The sequence below is a fragment of the Colletotrichum costaricense genome (assembly GCF_030867565.1).
Source record: "Colletotrichum costaricense strain IMI 309622 chromosome Unknown Scaffold_19.1, whole genome shotgun sequence".
Classification (NCBI taxonomy): domain Eukaryota; kingdom Fungi; phylum Ascomycota; class Sordariomycetes; order Glomerellales; family Glomerellaceae; genus Colletotrichum; species Colletotrichum costaricense.
In genome coordinates, this window is record NW_026848248.1 from 926610 (window position 1) to 947144 (window position 20535).

General features: G+C 54.0%; 8 protein-coding genes across 8 annotated transcripts; 4 read left to right on the forward strand and 4 right to left on the reverse strand.

Moving 5' to 3' along the window:
* Positions 1-569: 569 nt before the first annotated feature.
* On the reverse strand, positions 570-983 carry CCOS01_14148 (uncharacterized protein; the record flags this gene model as incomplete). Its single annotated transcript, XM_060462292.1, has 1 exon — positions 570-983. The coding sequence occupies one exon, from the start codon at positions 981-983 to the stop codon at positions 570-572; it is 414 nt and encodes a 137-aa protein (XP_060307388.1).
* A 3767-nt stretch (positions 984-4750) lies between these two features.
* CCOS01_14149 (uncharacterized protein) lies at positions 4751-7415 on the forward strand (the record flags this gene model as incomplete). The annotated part of the gene is made up of 6 exons (XM_060462293.1): positions 4751-4779; positions 4980-5546; positions 5612-5689; positions 5756-6238; positions 6294-7006; positions 7063-7415. 6 exons carry the CDS (start codon positions 4751-4753, stop codon positions 7413-7415), a joined length of 2223 nt encoding a protein of 740 aa, XP_060307389.1.
* A 917-nt stretch (positions 7416-8332) lies between these two features.
* On the forward strand, positions 8333-9190 carry CCOS01_14150 (acetyltransferase; the record flags this gene model as incomplete). Its single annotated transcript, XM_060462294.1, has 2 exons — positions 8333-8798; positions 8976-9190. 2 exons carry the CDS (start codon positions 8333-8335, stop codon positions 9188-9190), a joined length of 681 nt encoding a protein of 226 aa, XP_060307390.1.
* A 1076-nt stretch (positions 9191-10266) lies between these two features.
* On the forward strand, positions 10267-11170 carry CCOS01_14151 (uncharacterized protein; the record flags this gene model as incomplete). The annotated part of the gene is made up of 2 exons (XM_060462295.1): positions 10267-10523; positions 10756-11170. The coding sequence occupies 2 exons, from the start codon at positions 10267-10269 to the stop codon at positions 11168-11170; spliced, it is 672 nt and encodes a 223-aa protein (XP_060307391.1).
* A 277-nt stretch (positions 11171-11447) lies between these two features.
* On the reverse strand, positions 11448-14951 carry CCOS01_14152 (uncharacterized protein; the record flags this gene model as incomplete). The annotated part of the gene is made up of 3 exons (XM_060462296.1): positions 11448-12711; positions 12761-14774; positions 14831-14951. 3 exons carry the CDS (start codon positions 14949-14951, stop codon positions 11448-11450), a joined length of 3399 nt encoding a protein of 1132 aa, XP_060307392.1.
* A 623-nt stretch (positions 14952-15574) lies between these two features.
* CCOS01_14153 (mitotic-spindle organizing protein 1) lies at positions 15575-15941 on the forward strand (the record flags this gene model as incomplete). Its single annotated transcript, XM_060462297.1, has 3 exons — positions 15575-15655; positions 15727-15804; positions 15870-15941. 3 exons carry the CDS (start codon positions 15575-15577, stop codon positions 15939-15941), a joined length of 231 nt encoding a protein of 76 aa, XP_060307393.1.
* A 387-nt stretch (positions 15942-16328) lies between these two features.
* Positions 16329-18238, reverse strand: CCOS01_14154 (CHY zinc finger; the record flags this gene model as incomplete). Its single annotated transcript, XM_060462298.1, has 2 exons — positions 16329-17189; positions 17249-18238. The coding sequence occupies 2 exons, from the start codon at positions 18236-18238 to the stop codon at positions 16329-16331; spliced, it is 1851 nt and encodes a 616-aa protein (XP_060307394.1).
* Positions 18239-18919: 681 nt separating this feature from the next.
* On the reverse strand, positions 18920-19495 carry CCOS01_14155 (uncharacterized protein; the record flags this gene model as incomplete). Its single annotated transcript, XM_060462299.1, has 1 exon — positions 18920-19495. One exon carries the CDS (start codon positions 19493-19495, stop codon positions 18920-18922), a length of 576 nt encoding a protein of 191 aa, XP_060307395.1.
* Positions 19496-20535: the final 1040 nt, after the last annotated feature.

A 20535-nucleotide genomic window follows, 5' to 3' on the forward strand; every position in this document is an offset into this window, starting at 1 on the left:
CTATAGAGGATGAGGCATAGTCCTTCTATTCTCGAAGAGCAGCAAACATGTCCAGACAGAATATCACGCTCATCGAGGATCGCGAATCCTAAGTTTTCTACTTGTGCCGCCTCACACGAATTACAGTGACTCATAGATCATTAAAGACTCATCGTTAGATAACCAAAGACTGAATGTCATACTTTCAATGTCAACGGCTTAGTCGCCTTTGGGGCTATTAGTAAGTGTAAGGTCTTGTAGCGCGAGCTTAAGACGATTGCCGTATTGTGAAAACGAACTTTACCAGGAAACCCTTTGTACTTGTTTGATTCATCTCAACTGCGTAGCCCAAGAAGTCGAAGAACAATTCTGCAAGGAACGCATTCTCTATTGTCCCTCTCATGCTCTTTGGTGGAGTCTAGTGAAGGTTCGGGGACTAAATGGGGCAACAGCCAGATATCTAATACAAATCTCATATTAGCAGGAGCTATTCTGACATCTAGTCCTCCAGAAGAGTTATCTTGAAGTGTGAACGGCCTCACTTCCACTCATCACAACCACACAAACTTCCTTCTAGACACAATCCCTCGTCATCCCACCACAATATGATCATCTTGGCCGCGTCGAACCACCACATACGACCATACCCATTGGAAAATTCGGGATCCCGTCCGCTCTCCCATAGACAAGCCAATGAGGGCCGGATTAGTAGTTGGGTCGGTGACGACCAGCGAATACCTGGTGTTGTATGTTTTTTGGTTGATTCTCGTCGTGTTTTGAGGTTTTTGTGCTCCACCACGGACAATCTCACGATATGTCCCCACTTTGCTGCTCACCCCGGCCTCACGACCCACATGTGATATCTTGCTAAACATGCTTTCAAATTGCGGTGAGAAGATCAGTTTGATTTCTTTGGGGGTATTTCCGTATGCTTCATTGATCTTGTATACGGTAGGGTGTTGATAGGAAGTGGAAAGTGACGGGCGTTTGTTTACCCTAGGCATGGCCTACTTTACGGTACACACACACACTGCGATGAATAGCACCGCATGCAGCATAACTCAATTGACATAATGAATGATACTCAATTATTTCTGCCTTGAATTTGAGTATTTTGGCCGAAGATCGGAGCTCTCTACTGCTATGCTTATTGCACAACAAGTTGACTAATAAGCGATATTCAACCGTCAACGGTCTTACGGGATGACACTTCCCCCACGTCGCCCACATTACAAACTTACGCTTTCGGCGGAAATCGAACGGTCATTCCTCCAGTGTCTTAGTCAACGATCCAGTTTGCTTCCCCTCCTCCACGATGTTCAAGGGTCTTGGGGTCTTGGGGTCTTGACCGGGCGCGACTCGTGAGCAACCCAGGCGCGGGGGGATCGACTGGGAGTTTAGGTACTCGTAAAAGAAAAGGAATCATCCCCGCTCTTCCAATGCAGACTTTCAAGCACGAAGATGGATTAGTGGAAAACGAGGCCCGTCCGTCGTGTCGTGAGCAGCTTTGTTTCTCGAGACTTATGTGGACCACAGCATTCACCAAGTGGAGGGCCCAAACCTGGAAGTTGTTCCTTTTCAGGGTCTTTCTCGAGACAGTGCCAATATCGTCGGTCGAGCGGTCGTGGGAACATATGTGCATTGTTGTCTGCTGTCGCGTGCATACGTGTCTGCGACTTTTGACTCGTCGATCAGTCCATGCAACAATGTGTCAGGTGGTCACGAAAAGGCTGGATCATGTCCCACTGCAACTCCGAATCTGAATTCTTTTTTGGGGGAGAGAGATTTCTCAGATCCGAGGTTGGCGAGGGTCAGGCTGTCACGCCGTACACATTGCGCAGAGGGTTTGTGGTTGCATTGTCTGGGGTACAGGCGGTTGTGGCAGGATGAACCCTCTTGCATCTCGAATGGGTCCTGAAGAAATGACGTCGATGTTTTGATGCGCGGCGAAGGGCAGGTACGACGGCAAAGCACCGTTGTGGAGCCTCTTTTCCCTCTGACGGTTTTCGGCATCGTCGTCAAAAACGGGGCCGTGTACCCTCACGGAACCGTTGGATGGACGTTGCAAAACGCCTGTGCTGGCACACGGCAGCGGGATAGCGCGCCCGGAAACGAAAAAAGGCACGACAGTTCCACGAGGGTGTGCGAACCGCACCGGCGGATAGTTCGACCCGAGCCGGGACGATCTTCAACGGCTAAGAAGCCTCAAGGAAAGGAAATTTCCGATTGATACACTGTAAGGTAGTCTGCACTCTGTGACGGTAGACGGGCCTCAATTCGACGAATGCAACGCCCATCATGGTTGTCGTCTGTCGGCATACGGGATTGGTCGCAAAAGGCAAGATTTGGGGGCGGTCTCGTATGGTCCGAAAGCCCGACGACACGCCGATGATCCCTTCCCTCGGGACCAAGGGAATGGCCCACAAATCGAGTCAGCAAACGGTTTCACGTGCGTGGTCAGTCCTATGAAGTAGATGATGACTTGAACTCACGTTGAGAACTGTAGATAGGAGTGTAAGCGATACGTAAATCGCCTGTGACTTGAGAGGGCCAAGAGCAGCGTGCCGAGCGTGTAGTGTCATAGTATGGGATGGACAACGCGGCCCAGGATGGATTGAAGTTGTGCGGCGTGTAGTGCCTCGAGGCGTGGGGCTGGACGGTGGAATTAGAAATGGAATCTGTGATGGAAGGTTCGGGTCTGGAGTTGAGTGGTCCCTCAATCTCTCTCTGATCTTTGAGCCTCGCTCTGTTCCCATAGTTTTTCAGACGCGTACGACGCAGCAGGTCCATCCACAGATCCATACTTGGTGGGCGAGTAACTTCCTCAGCCTCTGAGAAGTGAGATGGAGGTAATTTGTGTAATCTGTCCATCTGGCAATCGCATTGGACAGCCCGTCCCGTCCGCAGAGAGTTCCCAGATTCCCTTCCCTTGGCTCCCGGGACCCATGCGCCAGAATCGGATAATCCTCATTTCAGGGGCGTAGGACTGAAGACAGAAATCTGTCCCTTGCTGCTCGTCCAGCCGCAAGAAAAGGAGGTCGTGTGCCCCGTCCTGTCTACGGTATCCTACGCGTTCCCCCAAAGGAGGCTCATAAACTCAACTACCATTCATTCAACCTCCAACCCGTTCTCGAGCAACATTCGTAGCCCGGTACTCCGTACAGACACTTCATTCAGACCGACCACCTGACACTCCTTTTGTTCGATAAAGGACACCACCCACGACTCGACTGACACTCGGCCGCATGACCGTTTGTTGACCTTCCCGCTTCATGCTTGCCATTCCCATCTGCTCTTTTCACTCTTCTATCCCTGGTTCTTGAGGTACTTTACCATACCTTATCTACCGTATCGCTCCTTACCGTCCAAGCGGGTAGCCGCCTTAGCAGCAAACCATCTCACGTCCTCCATCGACTTCGTCATCGGCACTGGTCAGCACATTTACCAACCCACTTCAATCATTTCATCGCTCTACCGATACGGAGTGCTGCTGCGTGCTGTGTGCTGTATCGACGGGGCTCTGTGCCAAGGCAAAGGGTCAGGTAGATCTGCGCTACTGGGCATACCGCCTCAAACCCGTTAGGTGCTATCTGTACCCTAGGAGAAGATCGGACAGCGGCGTGGACTTTCAAGAGTTCTCTCTCTGCCTGTTGCATCCCTTTTCCCATCGCGGCATCGTCTTTGCTGCACCGTTGCGTAGAAGCATCATTCAGGTGGATTCGCGCGCTACTACTGCGTACGGCCTGTACTCTTTTTGCCCCCTTGGCCAGCTGCACCCTGTACCGAAAGGATACGGGAAGCCTGAAGGAACAAGGTTGGCTTCCATTTCGCTGGTCATCTGCTTCTCATCGGTACCTACCCATCACAGGAAGACACTTCCATCAAGCCGGGATTCCTGGACATTATTCTTGCCCTTCCATTGTACCTTGTCTCTTCGCTCTGTTCGAAAAGAATTGAGAGACATTGGCATTGGCATTGGTCGAGAAGAAGAAGAGGAGAAGAAAGCAGAGACTGGAATTTGATCTCTGGAATTCTATTCTCAGGATACCTCAGTACAGAGTACCTACTTTCCCGTCTTCAGCTATTCTTGCACCTGTCAGCGGCGATCCACAATTTGCTGCTCAGCGCACAAGCTACAGCCTACAGCCTAAGGAAAGTGGGACCCCCAGCAATCGGTTTCCTTGGTCTTTCCCAAGTTCACAGGCTTCCTGGAAAGACCGTGTGTCACTGTGCAGCAGGTTGCATCGACGGCATCCACTCTTGGAAAGCACCAACCAAGCCGGACTCGCGCCGCCTGTCTGCTGCTCCTGCCGCAAGCCTGAGTTGAGCTGTCTCTTGCAGTTTCTCTGTCGCTCCCTCCCGTCCCTTCCCGCCTCTTTCCCTCTCCCCGTATCTCTCTTGCCTTGCCCTGCCAGCCTGTCTGCCTGGCACTTGCCTTGGCCTGGCCCCTCCCCCTTCTCCTTCCCTTCCAGCCCAATCCCATCCCGCGCCCGTCCTGTTCCAGGCCCCTCCGCCCCAGCAGTAACAGCAGCACCAATAGCAGGCCTCGATTTGCTCCCCAATCCCTTTTCCCAGGTTCCCCAAAATCCAACATTGGGACCAAGCACCTGCACCACCAAGAGCTACCTGCTCAGCGGTCCCACGGCCAGCCCGCCCGTCCGCATAGCTACCCCTTCCCAGTCCCACCAAAGTCTCTCACTGCAGTGCTGCACCAGGGAGTGGATTGGCCTGTCATCCAACGCTACCTTACCTCACCTTACAGAGTACCTACATGCCGATTCGGCCTACTCGCCGCAGCCAGTAACACGCACCAAGCACCAAGCAGAAAGCACCGTCACTTTTTCGACCCGACTCGACTCGACTCGCCGCCCGCCAGTTGTCGTCTTTTAGACATTTTTTTCACTTCCACCCCCCCCAACCTTTTCAATTCCTCTTAGAGCGGAAGGGTGCTGTCGCTAATCAGCCCCATAACCGCCCAAGATTCCCTCTTCAAACGGTAGACGTCTCCCGTCCAACATCCCATTGCGGACCCTGCAGTCCCGGCCACATCCAGACCAGCAAGAACAGGCGACGTCATTGCTAGCATCTGATCGGGACGACAACCACCACAGCGCCCGTGACCGTGATCACAACCACACCTCCTCTTCCACCTCCCACCGTCAACACCACAACTTCGACAACGACAAACACAATCACCACGGCCACCCGTCATCAGAGGACTCTCTCGGTTCCGAGTCCGATTCCTGGACCGACACTGGGGACATCGCCGACCTTATCGACGACGAAGACCCCCTTCGCACCCAGCTGCCCAGCGACGTTGATGACGAGCTGCTAGCCGGCGTTCACAAGAGACACCCCTCTCACAAGTCTTCCAAGAAGAAGCGTGTTCGCATCCAAGAGTCTCCTAGTCGCCGCGATAACTCACAAACCCGTCGTGGAGGTGTTAATAAGGAGGCAATCGAGGTTCCCGACATCGCCCAACCTCGTCCGACCCGCGCGCAGCGAGTCATCGGCGCCATCATGCCGGGCGGTTCCTCTATTCACGGCCTCACTGGCAAGGCCCTGATGTGCGTCCTGCCCTTCCGAAATTACCCTTATCGCGACATCGCTTGACTGACAATTTTTCCAACAGCTATTTCACGAGTATCTTCGTCTCCTTGGGAGTCTTTTTGTTCGGCTATGATCAGGGTGTCATGTCAGGCATCATCACGTACGTCTAATGCTCTGCCCGCTGCTCACCTTTTTGATCATTATAGCTAACTGATGGGATCCACAGAGGTGTCTACTTCCGTAACTACTTCCATCAGCCTTCCTCGGCCGAGATTGGTACCATGGTTGCCATCCTGGAAGTTGGCGCCTTTATCTCATCTCTGGTCGTTGGCAAGGTTGGCGATATCATCGGCCGACGCAAGACCATTCTATATGGCTCCATGATTTTCTTTGTCGGTGGTGCCTTGCAGACATTTGCCACTGGTATGCCCATGATGATGTTGGGCAGAATTATTGCTGGTCTGGGCGTTGGTGCTCTGTCTACCATCGTCCCTGTCTACCAGTCTGAGATCTCCCCTCCCCACAACCGTGGAAAGCTGGCCTGCATTGAGTTCTCCGGCAACATCATCGGCTATACCACCTCGGTGTGGGTCGACTACTTCTGCGGATTCATCGAAAGTGACATGTCATGGCGTGTTCCCCTTCTGATGCAGTGCGTGATGGGGGCCCTTCTGGGCTTTGGAAGCTTGGTCATTGTAGAATCTCCAAGGTTGGTCTTCTGCTTGCCGTGAATGTTTGTGTGCCCGATCCTGACTTGTGACCAGATGGCTCCTTGACAACGATCACGACGAAGAAGGTATCGTTGTCATTGCCAACCTCTACGGCAAGGGTGACATCCACAACCAAAAGGCCCGAGACGAGTATCGCGAAATTAAGATGAACGTGCTTCTCCAGCGACAGGAGGGTGAGAGGACATACGCCGAGATGTTCCGCAAGTACAGCACCCGTGTCTTCATTGCCATGTCAGCTCAGGGTCTCGCTCAGCTCAACGGCATCAACGTCATCAGCTACTATGCTCCCTACGTCTTTGAACAGGCAGGCTGGGTTGGTCATGACGCCGTCCTCATGGCTGGCGTGAACGGCATCACCTACCTTCTCTCGACCATTCCCCCATGGTACCTGGTTGACAGGTGGGGTCGCCGGCCAATCTTGCTGAGCGGTGCCATTGTCATGTGTGTTTCACTGTCAATGATCTCGTACTGGCTCTACCTCGACATCACCTACACACCCACATTGGTCGTCATCTTTGTCATGATCTACAACGCGGCGTTTGGATACTCATGGGGCCCGATTCCTTGGCTCTACCCTCCGGAGATCTTGCCCCTGAGCATTCGCTCCAAGGGAGCCAGTCTGTCAACCGCAACCAACTGGGCGTTCAACTGGCTCGTCGGAGAAATGACGCCTCTGCTCCAGGAGTGGATCAAGTGGCGGTTGTATCTTGTGCACGCCTTCTTCTGTGCAGTCAGTTTTATTGTTGGTAAGTTGCGTCCTTCGTACACGGGCTGGACTTTGAATGCTAACACACCCACGCAGTATACTTCATCTACCCCGAGACATGCGGTGTCCGCTTGGAGGAGATGGATTCGCTCTTTGGCGACGCCAGCACTGTTATTGGAACACCATCTTTGCATGGCCGCGAGAACGACTCGCTCATGCCCGGATCGCCCATTGGGTCCGAATACCGGGGACGGCCCGGCAACTTTACTGCCAACAGCGCCATTCCTGGCCTGTCTCTCGACCCTCCCGACATTCCCGACGGCAAGGGCCAGGATGGTGAGGCCAGCAGCACCATTAGCGGATGGGTCTCCAGAGTTGTTGGTCGCACGCGAGACCAGAGCAGCAGCGGCAGCGGTAGATACGCTCCCCTTGGTAATCAGGATGATTGAGACGAGACCGGCGCACGAGAGAATCAATACGATTAGACGGTATTTTGCATATAGACGGCGGCAACTTTCTCCTCGGTGTCGCAGGCCTCCCGGACTGGATAGTAAAGAAACGGTTGAGCGCCTGGGTTGGTTTTTCCTTTCGACGTTTGAGACAGGTGGAAAAAAACGAGGATGACGTATCTGGTTTAAGAGAAGCGTTGCAGAACAAAGATGAGAGGGTCGCCGAACCTAGCGTCTGCGAGCACTTTTGCGTTATTTTTTTTTTAGTTGAACGGGAGCTATTTTCATTGGACTGCGTTTGTACATAAAAATTTGTGCCCATTACTGGCGACTGCTGCATCATTGAAATCAATTATGCAAAAAGAGTGCCGATCAAATTTGTGGCTCGCGAGCGAGCGTATGCTGAAATGTGCCAATGTCTTCCCACTCCTTTGGATATCAGTCAGCATCTAGTGGTATGAGGATCTCTGCCTCTGTTAGTTGCGCCGTCTTCAGCAAAGGTCATCATCGTATGATAGTCAAAAAAACTGGGAATTAGCTGAGGACGAATACGGGTGGTCAAATACTGAGATTTGAGACTGAAGTTCAGCCAATACTAACCACACATTAGATCGATCGTGTTACCTACCCGTCTGCCCCTGATCGACAAAGATGCAAACCCCGCATTTGTCCTACTTGCTTACCTATTCGCCTCGATTTACCTAGTAAGCCAAAGAATGCTTTCCTCATGCATCTCTTTGTCTCTCATCTCACCTACTACCTTACACAAGCCTGGAGAAAGTGTCGATTTTATGACATGTGATCGACGCTCGTCAACACAACGAACAGCAATCTTTCGACAAGAGAAACAGCAGAAAGCCACAGACGAGAGAAAGGAGAAAGCAAAAGAAAAGAAAGAAAGGGGAGAAAAACACAATATGACCACGAAGAAGGAAAACACCCTCAAACTAGAGGAAGCGACACTGGACGACGTCCCCGCGCTGACGGAGACGTGGTTCGCGGCGTTTGCCGGCGACGAGGTGATATCCCGCCTGTGGCCCGATACTCCCGGTGTGAGGGCGTGGTGGGACGAGGCGAATGGCGGGGATATGGCGGCGAAGACGTTTCAGCGGTTTGTCAAGGTCGTTGATGTGAGCAGCGTTGCTACCGTGACCGGAACGGAGAAGGCGGAGGGAGGGGATAGGGGAGGGGGTCGAGGTGAAGAAGGGGGAGGCGGCAGGCCGAGGATTGCGGCGTGGGCCAAGTGGGATACGAGTATGCCGGCCGAGAGGGGCCGGCGGTATCCTCCTTGGGCGGGGGATATGCCTTCCGAGGTGTGTGATTTGTTCTTTGCTAGGGAGGAGGCGGAGAGGGAGCGGGTTATGGGTGATGAGAGGCATTATTGTGAGTTTTGTCTTTCTTCTGTCCTGGGTTTCTCCGTTGCTCCCTTGCGCTTTTATTGACCTACATTCTCCTGGGCGTCCTGAGATTCTTGAGATATTGTCCTGAGAGAATAAGGTGCTCTTGGTGATACACATATGTAGTTGGTTTGCTGATTGGTATCTGGGGAGGAACATTCAGATCTCGACACGTTGGTCACGCATCCGGAATACCAGCGGCGGGGCGCGGCGTCCATGTTGCTCGCGTGGGGGTGTGCGCTTGCGGATGAGGATGGAGTCGCGGCGTATGTGGATGCTAGCAAGGCGGGTAAGGGGCTGTATGAGAGGTTTGGTTTTGTGGATGAGAGTTTGGATGGGGACGGGGATGTTGCGTCCATGGTGAGGCGGAGGCAATGATGGTTTTGAAGGGGGAATCTTGAATCCTTAGGATGTTGTTGCAGGGAGGGTGAGTTTTGCTGCATTTCTAGCGATGCTTTACAATCTCATGCCGTATTGATGTCAAGTATCGTTGTTCGATACCGGCCAAGTTATCGCTCAATTCATCACTCGCAAAGTTGATAGACGGCAGAAGCGGGAAAGTACACGCCGTCTATATCACAAACCGAGGGCATACCCGCGGTTTTACCAAGACGTAGACATCTAGAGTTTTCCCAGAAACATATGAGAACGTGTAAATCATGGTACCTGTAGGATGTAGTCAAATTGTCGCTATATAGAGATCTAGCTAGCCACATACAATGTGTTTGGGACCGCTCAACAGCTAATTTGGCACAGATATACTGATGTGAACAGAACCAGGACACGATGAAATGAAAGAATGGCTATATGACATCTACTACAAAAGATTATCAGAAAATTAAAAGGTATGGAGCTCCTTCTGGTCCACGTAAAGTGTGAATTCATGGTAGTCATAGGTGAGCCCGACCCAGTTTTCACCCGCCTGACAAGACGAGGAAACAGCACGGACGGCCCGGTATTCCATTTCACACATTCAAAGCGTTTAATCATCAACATAAAGGAATTACTCCTATGAACCGAAACCACCTATTTTGGTAAAAACTTTTTTCGTCAACGGCGCCGCAACGGACCTCGACGTCCAGCGGAGGTGGTCTCAGAGCCAATCACGGAACCTTCTAGCTCGAAAGTGGGGCCGTTTGTTCACTGAACTTGATCATCCGCAGCATCATTAAGCAAACGTAGAACGGCTCATCTTCATCACTTATTCATTTCGCATCCTTGATACCCAAACGGTCTTTGCGCAACGAGATATCACCACAGAGGGAAGACCTCGTCTAGCTACCACGCATTACAACATATCACCCAAACTACCCACCGGAAAGGAGGAACCCCTCACCAGTGCCAAAACGACCCCTCCAAAACACCCCCACCATCGTCACCACCAGTCTCATCAGCAAACCACTAAAAACACCAAGAGACACAAACGAGAACACAAGATAGTAAAACCGCACACAATGTCCCACTGCCACGACGAGCACCACGGCCACAGCCACGGCGGCCACGGCCACGACGAGCACGACCACTCGGACGACGTCACGCCCGCGCTGCAGCACTCGCTGTACGGCCACATCAACTTTGACGAGGTGACGGCCCTCAACGAGGCGGCCATCGGCAGCGCGCGGGCCGTCGTCAAGAAGACGTGGGCCGAGAGGCTGGACGCCGAGCCCGAGGTCGTGAGCGACTGTGATGAGCAGTTGTTGGTTAACGTTCCGTGAGTGAATCGCTACTTTCTTCATCGATTTACTCTTCATTTGGTGTTGTCTCATTTAATGTGCTTGGGTCTATCATGAACATGAGATATTGTGCTATGTTATGCTTTACATTTCATATTTCACTCATTCTATCCATCTCATTCAGTACACATACACACGTATATAAACCCTTCACCAAATACTTCTTCACCCCCCCCCCCCCCGCCCTGGAACACCACTAACACACCCAAGCTTCACCGGCCAAGTAAAACTCCACGCCCTCCTCCTCCGCACCTCCGACTCCCCCTCCGCCCCGCGCACCCTCAAACTCTTCATCAACCGCGACGACCTCGACTTCGCCTCCGCCGAAGACGCGCGCCCCACGCAGGAATTCGAGCTCTCGCGCACGGCGCAGGTCCAAGAGATCCCCGTCAAGCGGAGCCTCTTCGGGCGCGTCCAGCGCCTGACGCTGTTCTTCGAGGACAACTTCGGCGACGGCGACGAGGGCGAGACGAGGGCGTCGTATCTGGGGTTCAAGGGCGAGTGGATGCAGCTGGGGCGGGCGCCGGCGAATATCCTGTACGAGGCGGCGGCGAATCCGAGCGATCACAAGGTCAAGGGGACGGGGGTGAACGATGTTGGGAGCGGTATTGGAGGCCGGGAGTGAGTAAATAGGAGTGGGGTTGCTTGAAGATGATGGAGGTTGAGATGCAGAGACTTGTCACGGATGCGAGATGAAGAGGAAAAAAAAAGTGAGAGGGCTTAAGTGAGTTTTGTTGAGAGTAATTTGCATCGAGCTGAGGAACAGCTCATCATCACCCCCCCAAAAAGGGGGGGACTATGGTAAATCTCCGACACGACCGTAGCATTTATGAAAGACACAGGCGAAAATCTCCAATACAGTGATCCAAGGCGAACCTTTTGTTCCCATATCCCGGGGACCCTTAGAAACCAGACTTTCTCTTCTTCTTCTTCCCCGGCGACCGCATCCCGTGCCTCCCAGCCATGGGCTGCGACATGACGAGCGGCATCTGCGACGAGAAGATAGCCTGAGAAGACGGCACGGGCGGAAACTGGCTCGAGCCGATGATGGGCGGCGCAAGCTTGGGAAGAGGCTGCGTTGAGGGCGGCAACAGTGGTGCAAACTCGGACCCGGTGTTCGTCGCCGTCTGCATCTTCGTCTTCGTCGCGGGCCCGGACCCAGGCCCAGATGACTCGAACACGTCGTCCATCTCGCTCGTTCCCCACCCGTGCTGCGACGACGCGCCGAGGAACTGCGACTTGCGCTTGCGGCGGCGCGATTCGGCGCGGTGGCGGCGCTCGTTGAGGACGTCCATGTGCTTTGTGGAGGAGGCGAGGACGGAGGAGACGTAGCCTTCCGTGCTGACGCCGCGGGCTGTGGGCCAGTAGGCGAGGACTTTGTGTTGGCGGGCGGGGGCGTCTGCGGTGTTGATGTCTTCGGCGAGCATGCTTAGGCGCTGGAGAGCCGTGGTTGCGATTGTGGTGGGTGCGGGTGTCGTTGGTGTTGATGGGGCGGCGTCGGGGAAGCTCGAGGAGGGGCCGACGGAGGAGGACTGGGAGAATAGGGGCCCCGAGGAGGGAAAGGGGAACGATGAGGGGGGAACGTTGTCAAAGGGCTGGGAGCGGGCGCCTTTGGAAGGGGAGAAGGATAGGCGGTGGCCGAGGGCTTGGACGCGTTTGGTTGGCGATAGAGAAATTCTCTGGCTGAGGGGCTGGCTTAGTTTGGTCGGAGAGAGTGAGAGTCGCTGGCTTGACGATATTTGGCTACGCTTTGCGGGTGACGATGAGAAGCGCTGACTTGAGCGTTGGCTCGGCTGCCGGACTGGTAGTGGTGGAGGTTCGGGAACCCAGGTGGGGGACTCGTCTTCTCTGGTCGGGAGGTTCGCGTCGAGTACGGCCACACCGAAGAGGGATCGAGCGATGGCCTCGGCCGTCTCTGCTAGCACGACATTCCGTGATCGCTGTGCTCTAGGCGGGAGGCCCGCTGGACTCCACATCTCCTCGAGCTGGTCGCGGATGTCTGCGAGGGGTGACAATGTTTCCAAGCCGTGTAGAAATTGCGATGTGAGAGGTTGTGCAATGACACGATCGGTCTGCGCGTTCATCATCTCCTGGAAGCGAGAGTCCCACGCTGCTACTGCCTCATGGGAGACAGGAGGCGCCTCAAAGGTGTTTTCGTATTCGTGCCTAACACTAATGAGTGCATGAAAGCCATGATGGGAAGATCCAAACTTACAAAGTGTGCAGCGGGATGTATCCGCCCTCAGTCTCTAGACAGTTGACGGCTGCTTCCCGTATGGCTTCAAATACAGACAGAGGACCCTCAATGGTAGCTTGCTCTGACGCCATGATGACCGACTCGATGGAAACATTGACGCGGGATACGAGCTGGTCCAGGTTCAGACCTCTAGGCCACCGCTGCTTAAGCTGTGCTTCCTCTCCTGCCTGCTCACTCTCCATGAGCTCCTGGTACCGATTGGCGCGGCGCTGCACCAGCTCATCCATATCACCCAGGCCATCGGGAACGACAAAAGTACCTTCAAAATGCTGCAGGAACTGTCGTCGCCTCTTGTTATGCGCCTGTCTGCGCCCGTCTCTTGACCACTCGCGACTGCTATCGGGAGCCACCACATCGAGATCAGGGCCGGCCGAGATCGCAAAGAGGCTCTGGCTCAAGCTGAGGTCCCTGCCAAGAACGAACAGCTGCTGGAATCGGATGTCATGGTTGAGGTACTCTAAGCCTGGGCCCTTGGCTGTTGCAGGGGAGGGGTTTCTCAGGAAAGCCGGCACTGGGCACAAACTCTGAAGCTTCGTCGCGTCGCCCGTGAGCTTCATGATATGGTGCTCAAACTGTGGCAATCCCGTGTCTTCAGGCGCGTAAAACCAGTAAACATCTACCTCTGGAGATCTGTCAGAGTAGATGAAAACTGTGCATTTTTCGTTTCCTGCTTCCGAACCGCCGTGATGCACGGTGAGCCTGAGAGCGTCCGCATCCGAGCCCCTGAGGTGTGCAAAGGATTGCAGAATGGAGAGTCCGCCTGTCTTGTTGGCTGTCGTCCCTGAAGACGACGTCTCGATCCAAAAGAAACCTGAGGTCGTGAGGATGAAGATCTGACTCCTGTTCAAAGGATTTGGCTTCACGTCTAGTATGTGGTCTGGCTCGTCCGTCTTGAGTATGACCAAGCTCTTTCGGAACGTCGCGTCTTTGATATCAATGACCTCGAATTTTGCGCGGTTCCAGATGACGAGTTTTTTGGACCTCGACGTCAGGGCAGCCAGGTCGTTTCCTGCATCGACATCTTGCCCTTCGGGCACATCCCAAAGATCTACACCCGGGCCGGCCGCGCCGACCCACATCACGCCATGAGGCTCTGCGCGGAAAGCCGGCGAGTCCTCGTCGGGGAGCTGCTCCGTAACACCCAAGTGAATGTGGCCACAATGCCGGAGCTTTGGACGTAAGCCGCTGGATCCCACCATGTCTCGACCCTTGACATCCCAGACACTGTAGTAGCCGCACTCGTCTATGATGGCCAGCTGAGGCGGCTTTTTCTGCGAGCCATAGCTGAAAGACACATCAGAATGCGCAAAGCCTCCAGTCTGCTCCGAGGAGATGGTGAGGACGGGTCTCGGGTTGATTCGAGATGGGCGCTCGATAGCCTGGTCAATCCCCGACGGGCGTTCTGAAACAGGAATTTTGTGGTAATCCGGCTGAAGAATGGTAGTCGAAGTCCGCTTCTGCACCAGCAGCCACCTCGTGGGTTCGAACCGGACCAAGCTCAGCGCAGGCTTGATCTGCAGAATCGGGGCTCCATCGCTCGACCACAAGACAGATTCTTCCTTGTCGTGCTGGTCGATGCTCAACATCCGAAGCGTTGGGCTCTCGTTCTCGCCCCATTGCCAGTTTGTCTCCTCAATCTTGGACAGACGGAGGAGCTCACCCGACTCGCCGGCAGCCGTGGCCAGTACGGGGACGGGCACGACCCGCGTGTGATTGGTGACATCTGCCATCTGACTGATTGTCATAAGTGGCTGAGTCGTCGGCGCGGCATCAGGCCGCATGAGCTGAGCGAGTCCTTCGTACAGAAAGCTGGAAGCTTCGGAGCTGCCCGCGAAAGCCTCTGGGTGAGCGTTGAAGAGCCATCGTCTTTGCACTCGCTGGGAACCCCAAAGTGTTGAAGAAGGCGCCAGCTCCGTAGAGCGAGAGGCAGGGTAAAGGGTCTCAGGAGCCTGTATGATACGAAGAGCTTGGGCTATCGGAAGGTCAGCAAATGTGAGAAGCTATATCCGGCCCGATGCACCCGCTCACCTTGACCTGGCACCCGGCTCATATGCAGTTGAGGTGGTCCATCTTCAATTCCTTCATGAGGAATAATCGTGATTTTTGGGGGGCCATATAAGCGGCTTGTCTCTTCCCGTGCGTCAGCCATTAGACCCGTTCGTTTCCCGTAAGTCTAAGTAGTGTATTCGTGGGAAACTGGGCATATCGTGAGAGAGCGGTGGGGTGTGCTTCATCATGCGAAGAAAGATGGAAAAGCCTGGCGGGCTATGAACGATCCGTGGTCATGCGTGGACGGGTGCCTAGCTAGTAGTATGGAAACAACAACAATGAGGTACGCAGCTGTCAGAAAACATGAGCTGACTGTTGCAGCAAATTCGAGGTCATGACGATAAAGCAAAGAGTGAGACAGCGACGGAAGACTGAACGGACTAAGAAAGGTGAAAAAGTTCGGTCAGTCGCGGCTTCATACAAAAAAAAGATGGGCCCCATTTCCGGTAGTTGCCCACTTTAGCCCAGTCAACCCCTGCCATTAGTTCGCCCGGCGCGTCGGGGCCACTCTTCAGACGCGTTTTCCTAATAGGCAACTTCGGCCCCTGCCGACTCTCTACTCCGTCCGACTAAGACATCCACCTCGAGCACCTCACAGGCTGCCGTTATTCTCTGAAGTTGATTGGCCCCGCTCCCGTCAAACAAAGCGACGTCCATTCAATAACCTTCTCCTCACTCATACAATCTCGCAATCTCGCAATCAGCAATAAACACCATACGGAAATGCCCGCCGACGACCGAAGCGGGAAGCAGGCCGCGGCCCAACAGGCTGTCGACATCTTGCATGAGATCTCTACCATCCTCGTCAGTTGCGACGCCCACCTACTACCATCCTCTCAAAGTCCCACTCCATGCTAACGTGACCGTGTGAAAAGAACTGCCACCTGGACCGCCGCACCCTGTCGATCTGCATCTCCATGATCGAGAATGGCGTGAACCCAGAAGCTCTTGCCGTAAGAATAATACTCTATCTATCGAGCCCAAAGTAGACATGACACTGACTAGACTATCGCAATAGACCGTTGTGAAGGAGCTTAGAAAGGAATCCCAGGAGGTCGACGCCCAAATCGCATCGCGGAGGCGTCAGTAAGCGTTTGTCTCGAAATTGCAGAGTCTGCTATGAAAGTTATGACAAGGGGCAAGAAGGATGGGAATTCATGGACAATAGGCGTTTCAGGTCAGGCATTTTGCGTTGCTTGTCATTCTTAGTTTTTGTCTATTATGGAAACGTAAATAAGGCCCAGTTTCCGAGGGCTATGAGAAAGAACCCAGCAGTGCCATCCGAGGCTGACAAACTCTGCTATCCTAAGAACGCCGACTAAGCCTTACCCAACCAGCTAGTAATATGCCCACGATGACCTTGACGACCCATATATCCAAACCATGCGACCATCGCAAAAACCCAGTGCGCCAATCTTATATCCGTCTCTTGCAGATGCACCTCATCGTTTAAATCATGATTGCATCGTAGCCGAGGTTACCGATGTCCGATGAGCATGATCTCGTTCTCATAGTCATCATCATCGTCATCGTCATCGTCCTCTCCCTCCGAGTCTTCTTCGTCCATGTCTGTCGACATGGTGTCGCTGTCCGAGTCACCATGACCCCGTCCCCATAAGTTGAGAATGTCATTCTCTGATTCGTCTTCTTCTTCCTCGATGGCAGCATTTGGTGCGTTTGGTGGTGGCATACCAGGTGTGACTGCTGGCGAGGCTGACCTGGCAAAGCGATCCAACATTAGATGACGTGCCTCGGGACCAGCATGAGACGAATGTCGTCGCCTGCCGACCTGCGGTATGTCCATTCCTGCCGGAGCAGCCGCTGCTTGTGTCGTTGCGGGGGTTGGAAGCGCAGGAGATAGAAGAGCCGGCGTGACTGCTGCCGGCGTGACGGGCACGTGATTGGCGTGTGTCGCGTGCGTCTCTTCTCTTCCGCCGCTGATCTGAATTTCTACCGTGTTGTAAGAAGTGCAAATCGCGCACTTTAGACCAAGCCAGTGGTAAGGGACGGAACTCTTCCCGCTACAGTCGTTACACAAGATTGTGGCGCGGGTGTCCCTAAATTCAGGGGGCATTGGCTGGGCAAGTATAGCCAGCTCTAATTGGCGGAATTGGCTCTGCATGTTGAGCAAACTCTTGTTGCAAATGGGACATTTGTATGATCTTAGCATGTGCTCGTCGTAGCACTTCTGGTGAATGCTGTGACCACACCCCATAAACACGACTGGCTTGGGAGATGTAAACATGTACTCTCCGCAAATAGGACAGTCACAATCCGTTGAGCGTTCGATACATTTGTGTGACTGTTGAATAGATATCGAGATGCATGCGCAACATTTCTAAAACCACATGTTAGCGGCCGTCCAAGAAACACTCTGGCTTCAGATCATTCAATTACCTTGCAATGGAAGAAGTCCTTCCCGATGCCTCTTCCTCGTCGGCAAATACCGCAGTCGTTACAATGGTAAATGGGATTGGATGGATGGTCATCCCACAGTTTGCACATGTTGCAGTAGTAACGGGCTGCAGTCTCCCCGCAGTTCACGCAAACGTCTGATGCTTTCTGGGGCGTGGCGCAAAGCATGCAGAGCATATTCTTGGTTTCCTTCCTGACAAGAGTGTGATCCTCGACTGCGTCATGGCAAAAACGACAAGTATACCACTTGGCGCAAGTCGAGCACTGCAGCTTGACATTGCGGCGGTAATGTTGGCAGCCAAGAATCACAGCACCCTCGGGTTCTTCTCTTGTAGCAAGCTTTGCGGCCGCGTACGTGGGCCGAACATCGTCGGCGGTCAGGATAAACTTTTCTGGCGAGGACGGCTCCCCTATCGCATGTTGCCAAAACTTTAACGACTCGAGAGGTGCAATCGGGACTGACTGTTCCCATGCTTCCCCTGCTGCTATCACGCTGGCTGCCGGCGCGTTACCTTGGCGGGGAGCGTCTCGAGACTTGCGGTAACCCTCCATCAAAGCCTCATGCATAAGCCGGGCCTTGTCGTCTGCTGCGATATCTTGTGACTGGATGTCGAGTAGACGCTTTCGCATCGCACCCATGCCATCGTCGGCGGGTAGAGATTCCCGTGTTGTAGGTGGCATGGCGGCCATCGTGTATGATGGGGGGCTCTGAATTAGGGGAGCCGGAGACTGAGGGTGCTCGTCGTCGACTGTCGGCGGTAGTGTCGCAATGTCGAGTGATGGTGCCGGAGTGGATTCGGGTGGCGCAACAATCGCATGCCGAGTTGCGGGACTATTCACGTCGCTCGGGACGGCGACAGGGTCGGACGAAGAGTCCCGTTCGGAGACAAAGGTTGATCTCGAGATCTCTGAAAAGCGCCGAGCTTGTCGGAGGACCGGGTTGATGAGGAAGTCGGACACCAGAGACGACATTGAGAGGTAGGAGGTATCGGCGGGGATGTGAGTCGGGGGACCGAGCCGGATTTGTAGAAAGTAACGCGCAGCAGGGGAGGTCTGCTACATCCAGGGCGACAAGATCGAGAGGAGGGGAGGCGAGGATTGGATGGTCGGGGCACCGCGGGAAGGATATTTGAAGTAGCGGTGGTAATGGTGGTCGGAGTGGTGGTGGTGGTTGTAGTAGTGTGGTGGTGGTCGGTGGTGCTAGATGTGGTACGGGACCGGACGATTGGATGCAGGAGCGATGACATAAGACGGGCGAGACCCCTAATGCAATCCGCTCTTTCTCGTCGGCGGCGTCGGCGGAGACGGTTCAGATCCAGAATGGTGGACGCAGTGGGGGTTTTCTTTTGGAAAGAGAAACCTGAGGCTTGATTTGAGTCCAGATCAGGTGTCAGAGAGTCTCTGGGACATGTACATTTGCACCGCAATGGGGCGATTGTTAGCAATGATTGTCTGTGCCGACAATGTGTTATGGATCAGACCGGGACCAGCCAAGGAGGGGGGAAACACTACGGAGTGGACGAGAGAGTAAGGACGAAAAAAGACATGTGATGCAGCTGTCTGGCGTTTCCGCATGCGGGCTTCAGCATGCTGCAGAGCGAGAGAGAGGCTTGACTCGGCGGGGCAGATGGGCCGCGCCCAGGCGATGGTGAGTTAGATTGGTGACTGGTCCAGTGTCTGAGGTGAACCGGGAGAGAGAGAGAGAGTGTGTGGGCAGAAGCAGTGACCCCCTTTTCTTTTTTCCCCTTCTCTGAAGAAACACCGCGATGGCGGACTCCGGCGACAAATCAGGTCTTCCCGGCCTTTACTTCTTTGGGTGAGAAGTATGTAGGCAAGCAGGTGACTGATGCCAATAAAGGCTTCGCGCTCCGTCATACAGGACAGAAGAAGTAACAAGCACTTTCTCGTTCGGTTGTGGCGGCCGGTGAGAGTACTCCTTCGTCCCGTGCAACTATGCTCTCCGGAGGCTGCTCTACCTCGCTGGAGAAGCACCGCATCTGCGGGCAATCTACACGGCGCAGGCCTCCACCACCGTCGACTTCCCCGAATCGCCGAGATCGAGTCCACACGGCGGCCGATGGTCTCCTTCCCTGGGCCGATGGGATTGAATGGACGATGCGCACTGGCATTTCCGCTTAGCTCCGAAAGCGGGGGCTTATTGCGCGGCCCGGAAGGGTTAGCGCAGTCAGAAACCACGGCTGAGGCACAGCTGTCATGAAGACAGAACATTGAGCGGTTTGCATCTTTCGTAGCTGTGGCCTATGTGTTTGTCCATGGAAGAAACAAAGTTGACAAGTGTCGTGTCGTCTGGTCTTTGCTATGGCGCTAGGATAGTAATTGTGGAAGAAACTGAACGCCTCATAAGGTGACTGCAGGCGCGTCCAAGCTGTATTGCTCCCGATGCTTTGGATGCCAGGCTGAAGAAGATGATGCTGCTCTATATCCCGTGTGGAAGGTAATGTGTAAATAAGGTATGATGTATCCGTAGTCTTGAATGTCACGATGTCGGAACCGAATATAGGCAGACGTACGTAGTAATGTGAATGCAAGGAGTGGGATTCCAGGTTCCATCGACATTGACATTGATCGTCGAGAGCGAGAGCCGCGTGGGGATCCCATCTGTTGGACCTCAGGGGTAGGCAGCTGTAAGGTAAGGTAGCCTGTGGGGGCAGGGGGTAACGGAGGGGCTATTTGGGGTCCTTCCCGGGCCATTCAGGCCATTCCATCGAGAGGACCTGCGCGGCCTGCCCAAGGTATGCGGCGTAAGAAATCCGCTTTGAGGCCACTTAAGGCCGCTTGAGGACAGCTGAGCCAATAGATCACGGCCATCGAACCCAGCTTGCTAGGGACGAGATTCGCGTAAAGTGTGGTCGGAGTGGAAAGGGAGGGATACCGTGTCTGTTGGTGCATAGGTGGCATTTATTTCGTGTTGCCGCAAGGGGGTTCCAAAGGGTCGAAGGGTGCTCTCTCCTACCCAGAATCCCAGCTCCCAGCTCCTCCCGATTTAGTTCAGACCTCACCAAAAAATTCCCACCTGGCCAAAGGGCACCTCCATATTAATTGCATGATTCCCTGGTAATTCTGGGTGCCTTTTCTCAGCTTTCCCTTTCTCTCTTCTTCCCCCCCAGCTGACTGACCTCACCTTCTTTTTCATGAGCTGGTTTGGTTTGCAGAACACCTGTGCCTCAAGAGAAACCCGCTGATTCTCTTTTTGCGCGGCTTCTCTTTACCTTCTTCAATTCTCCCACTTTTCTTGCTCCCGGGCATTT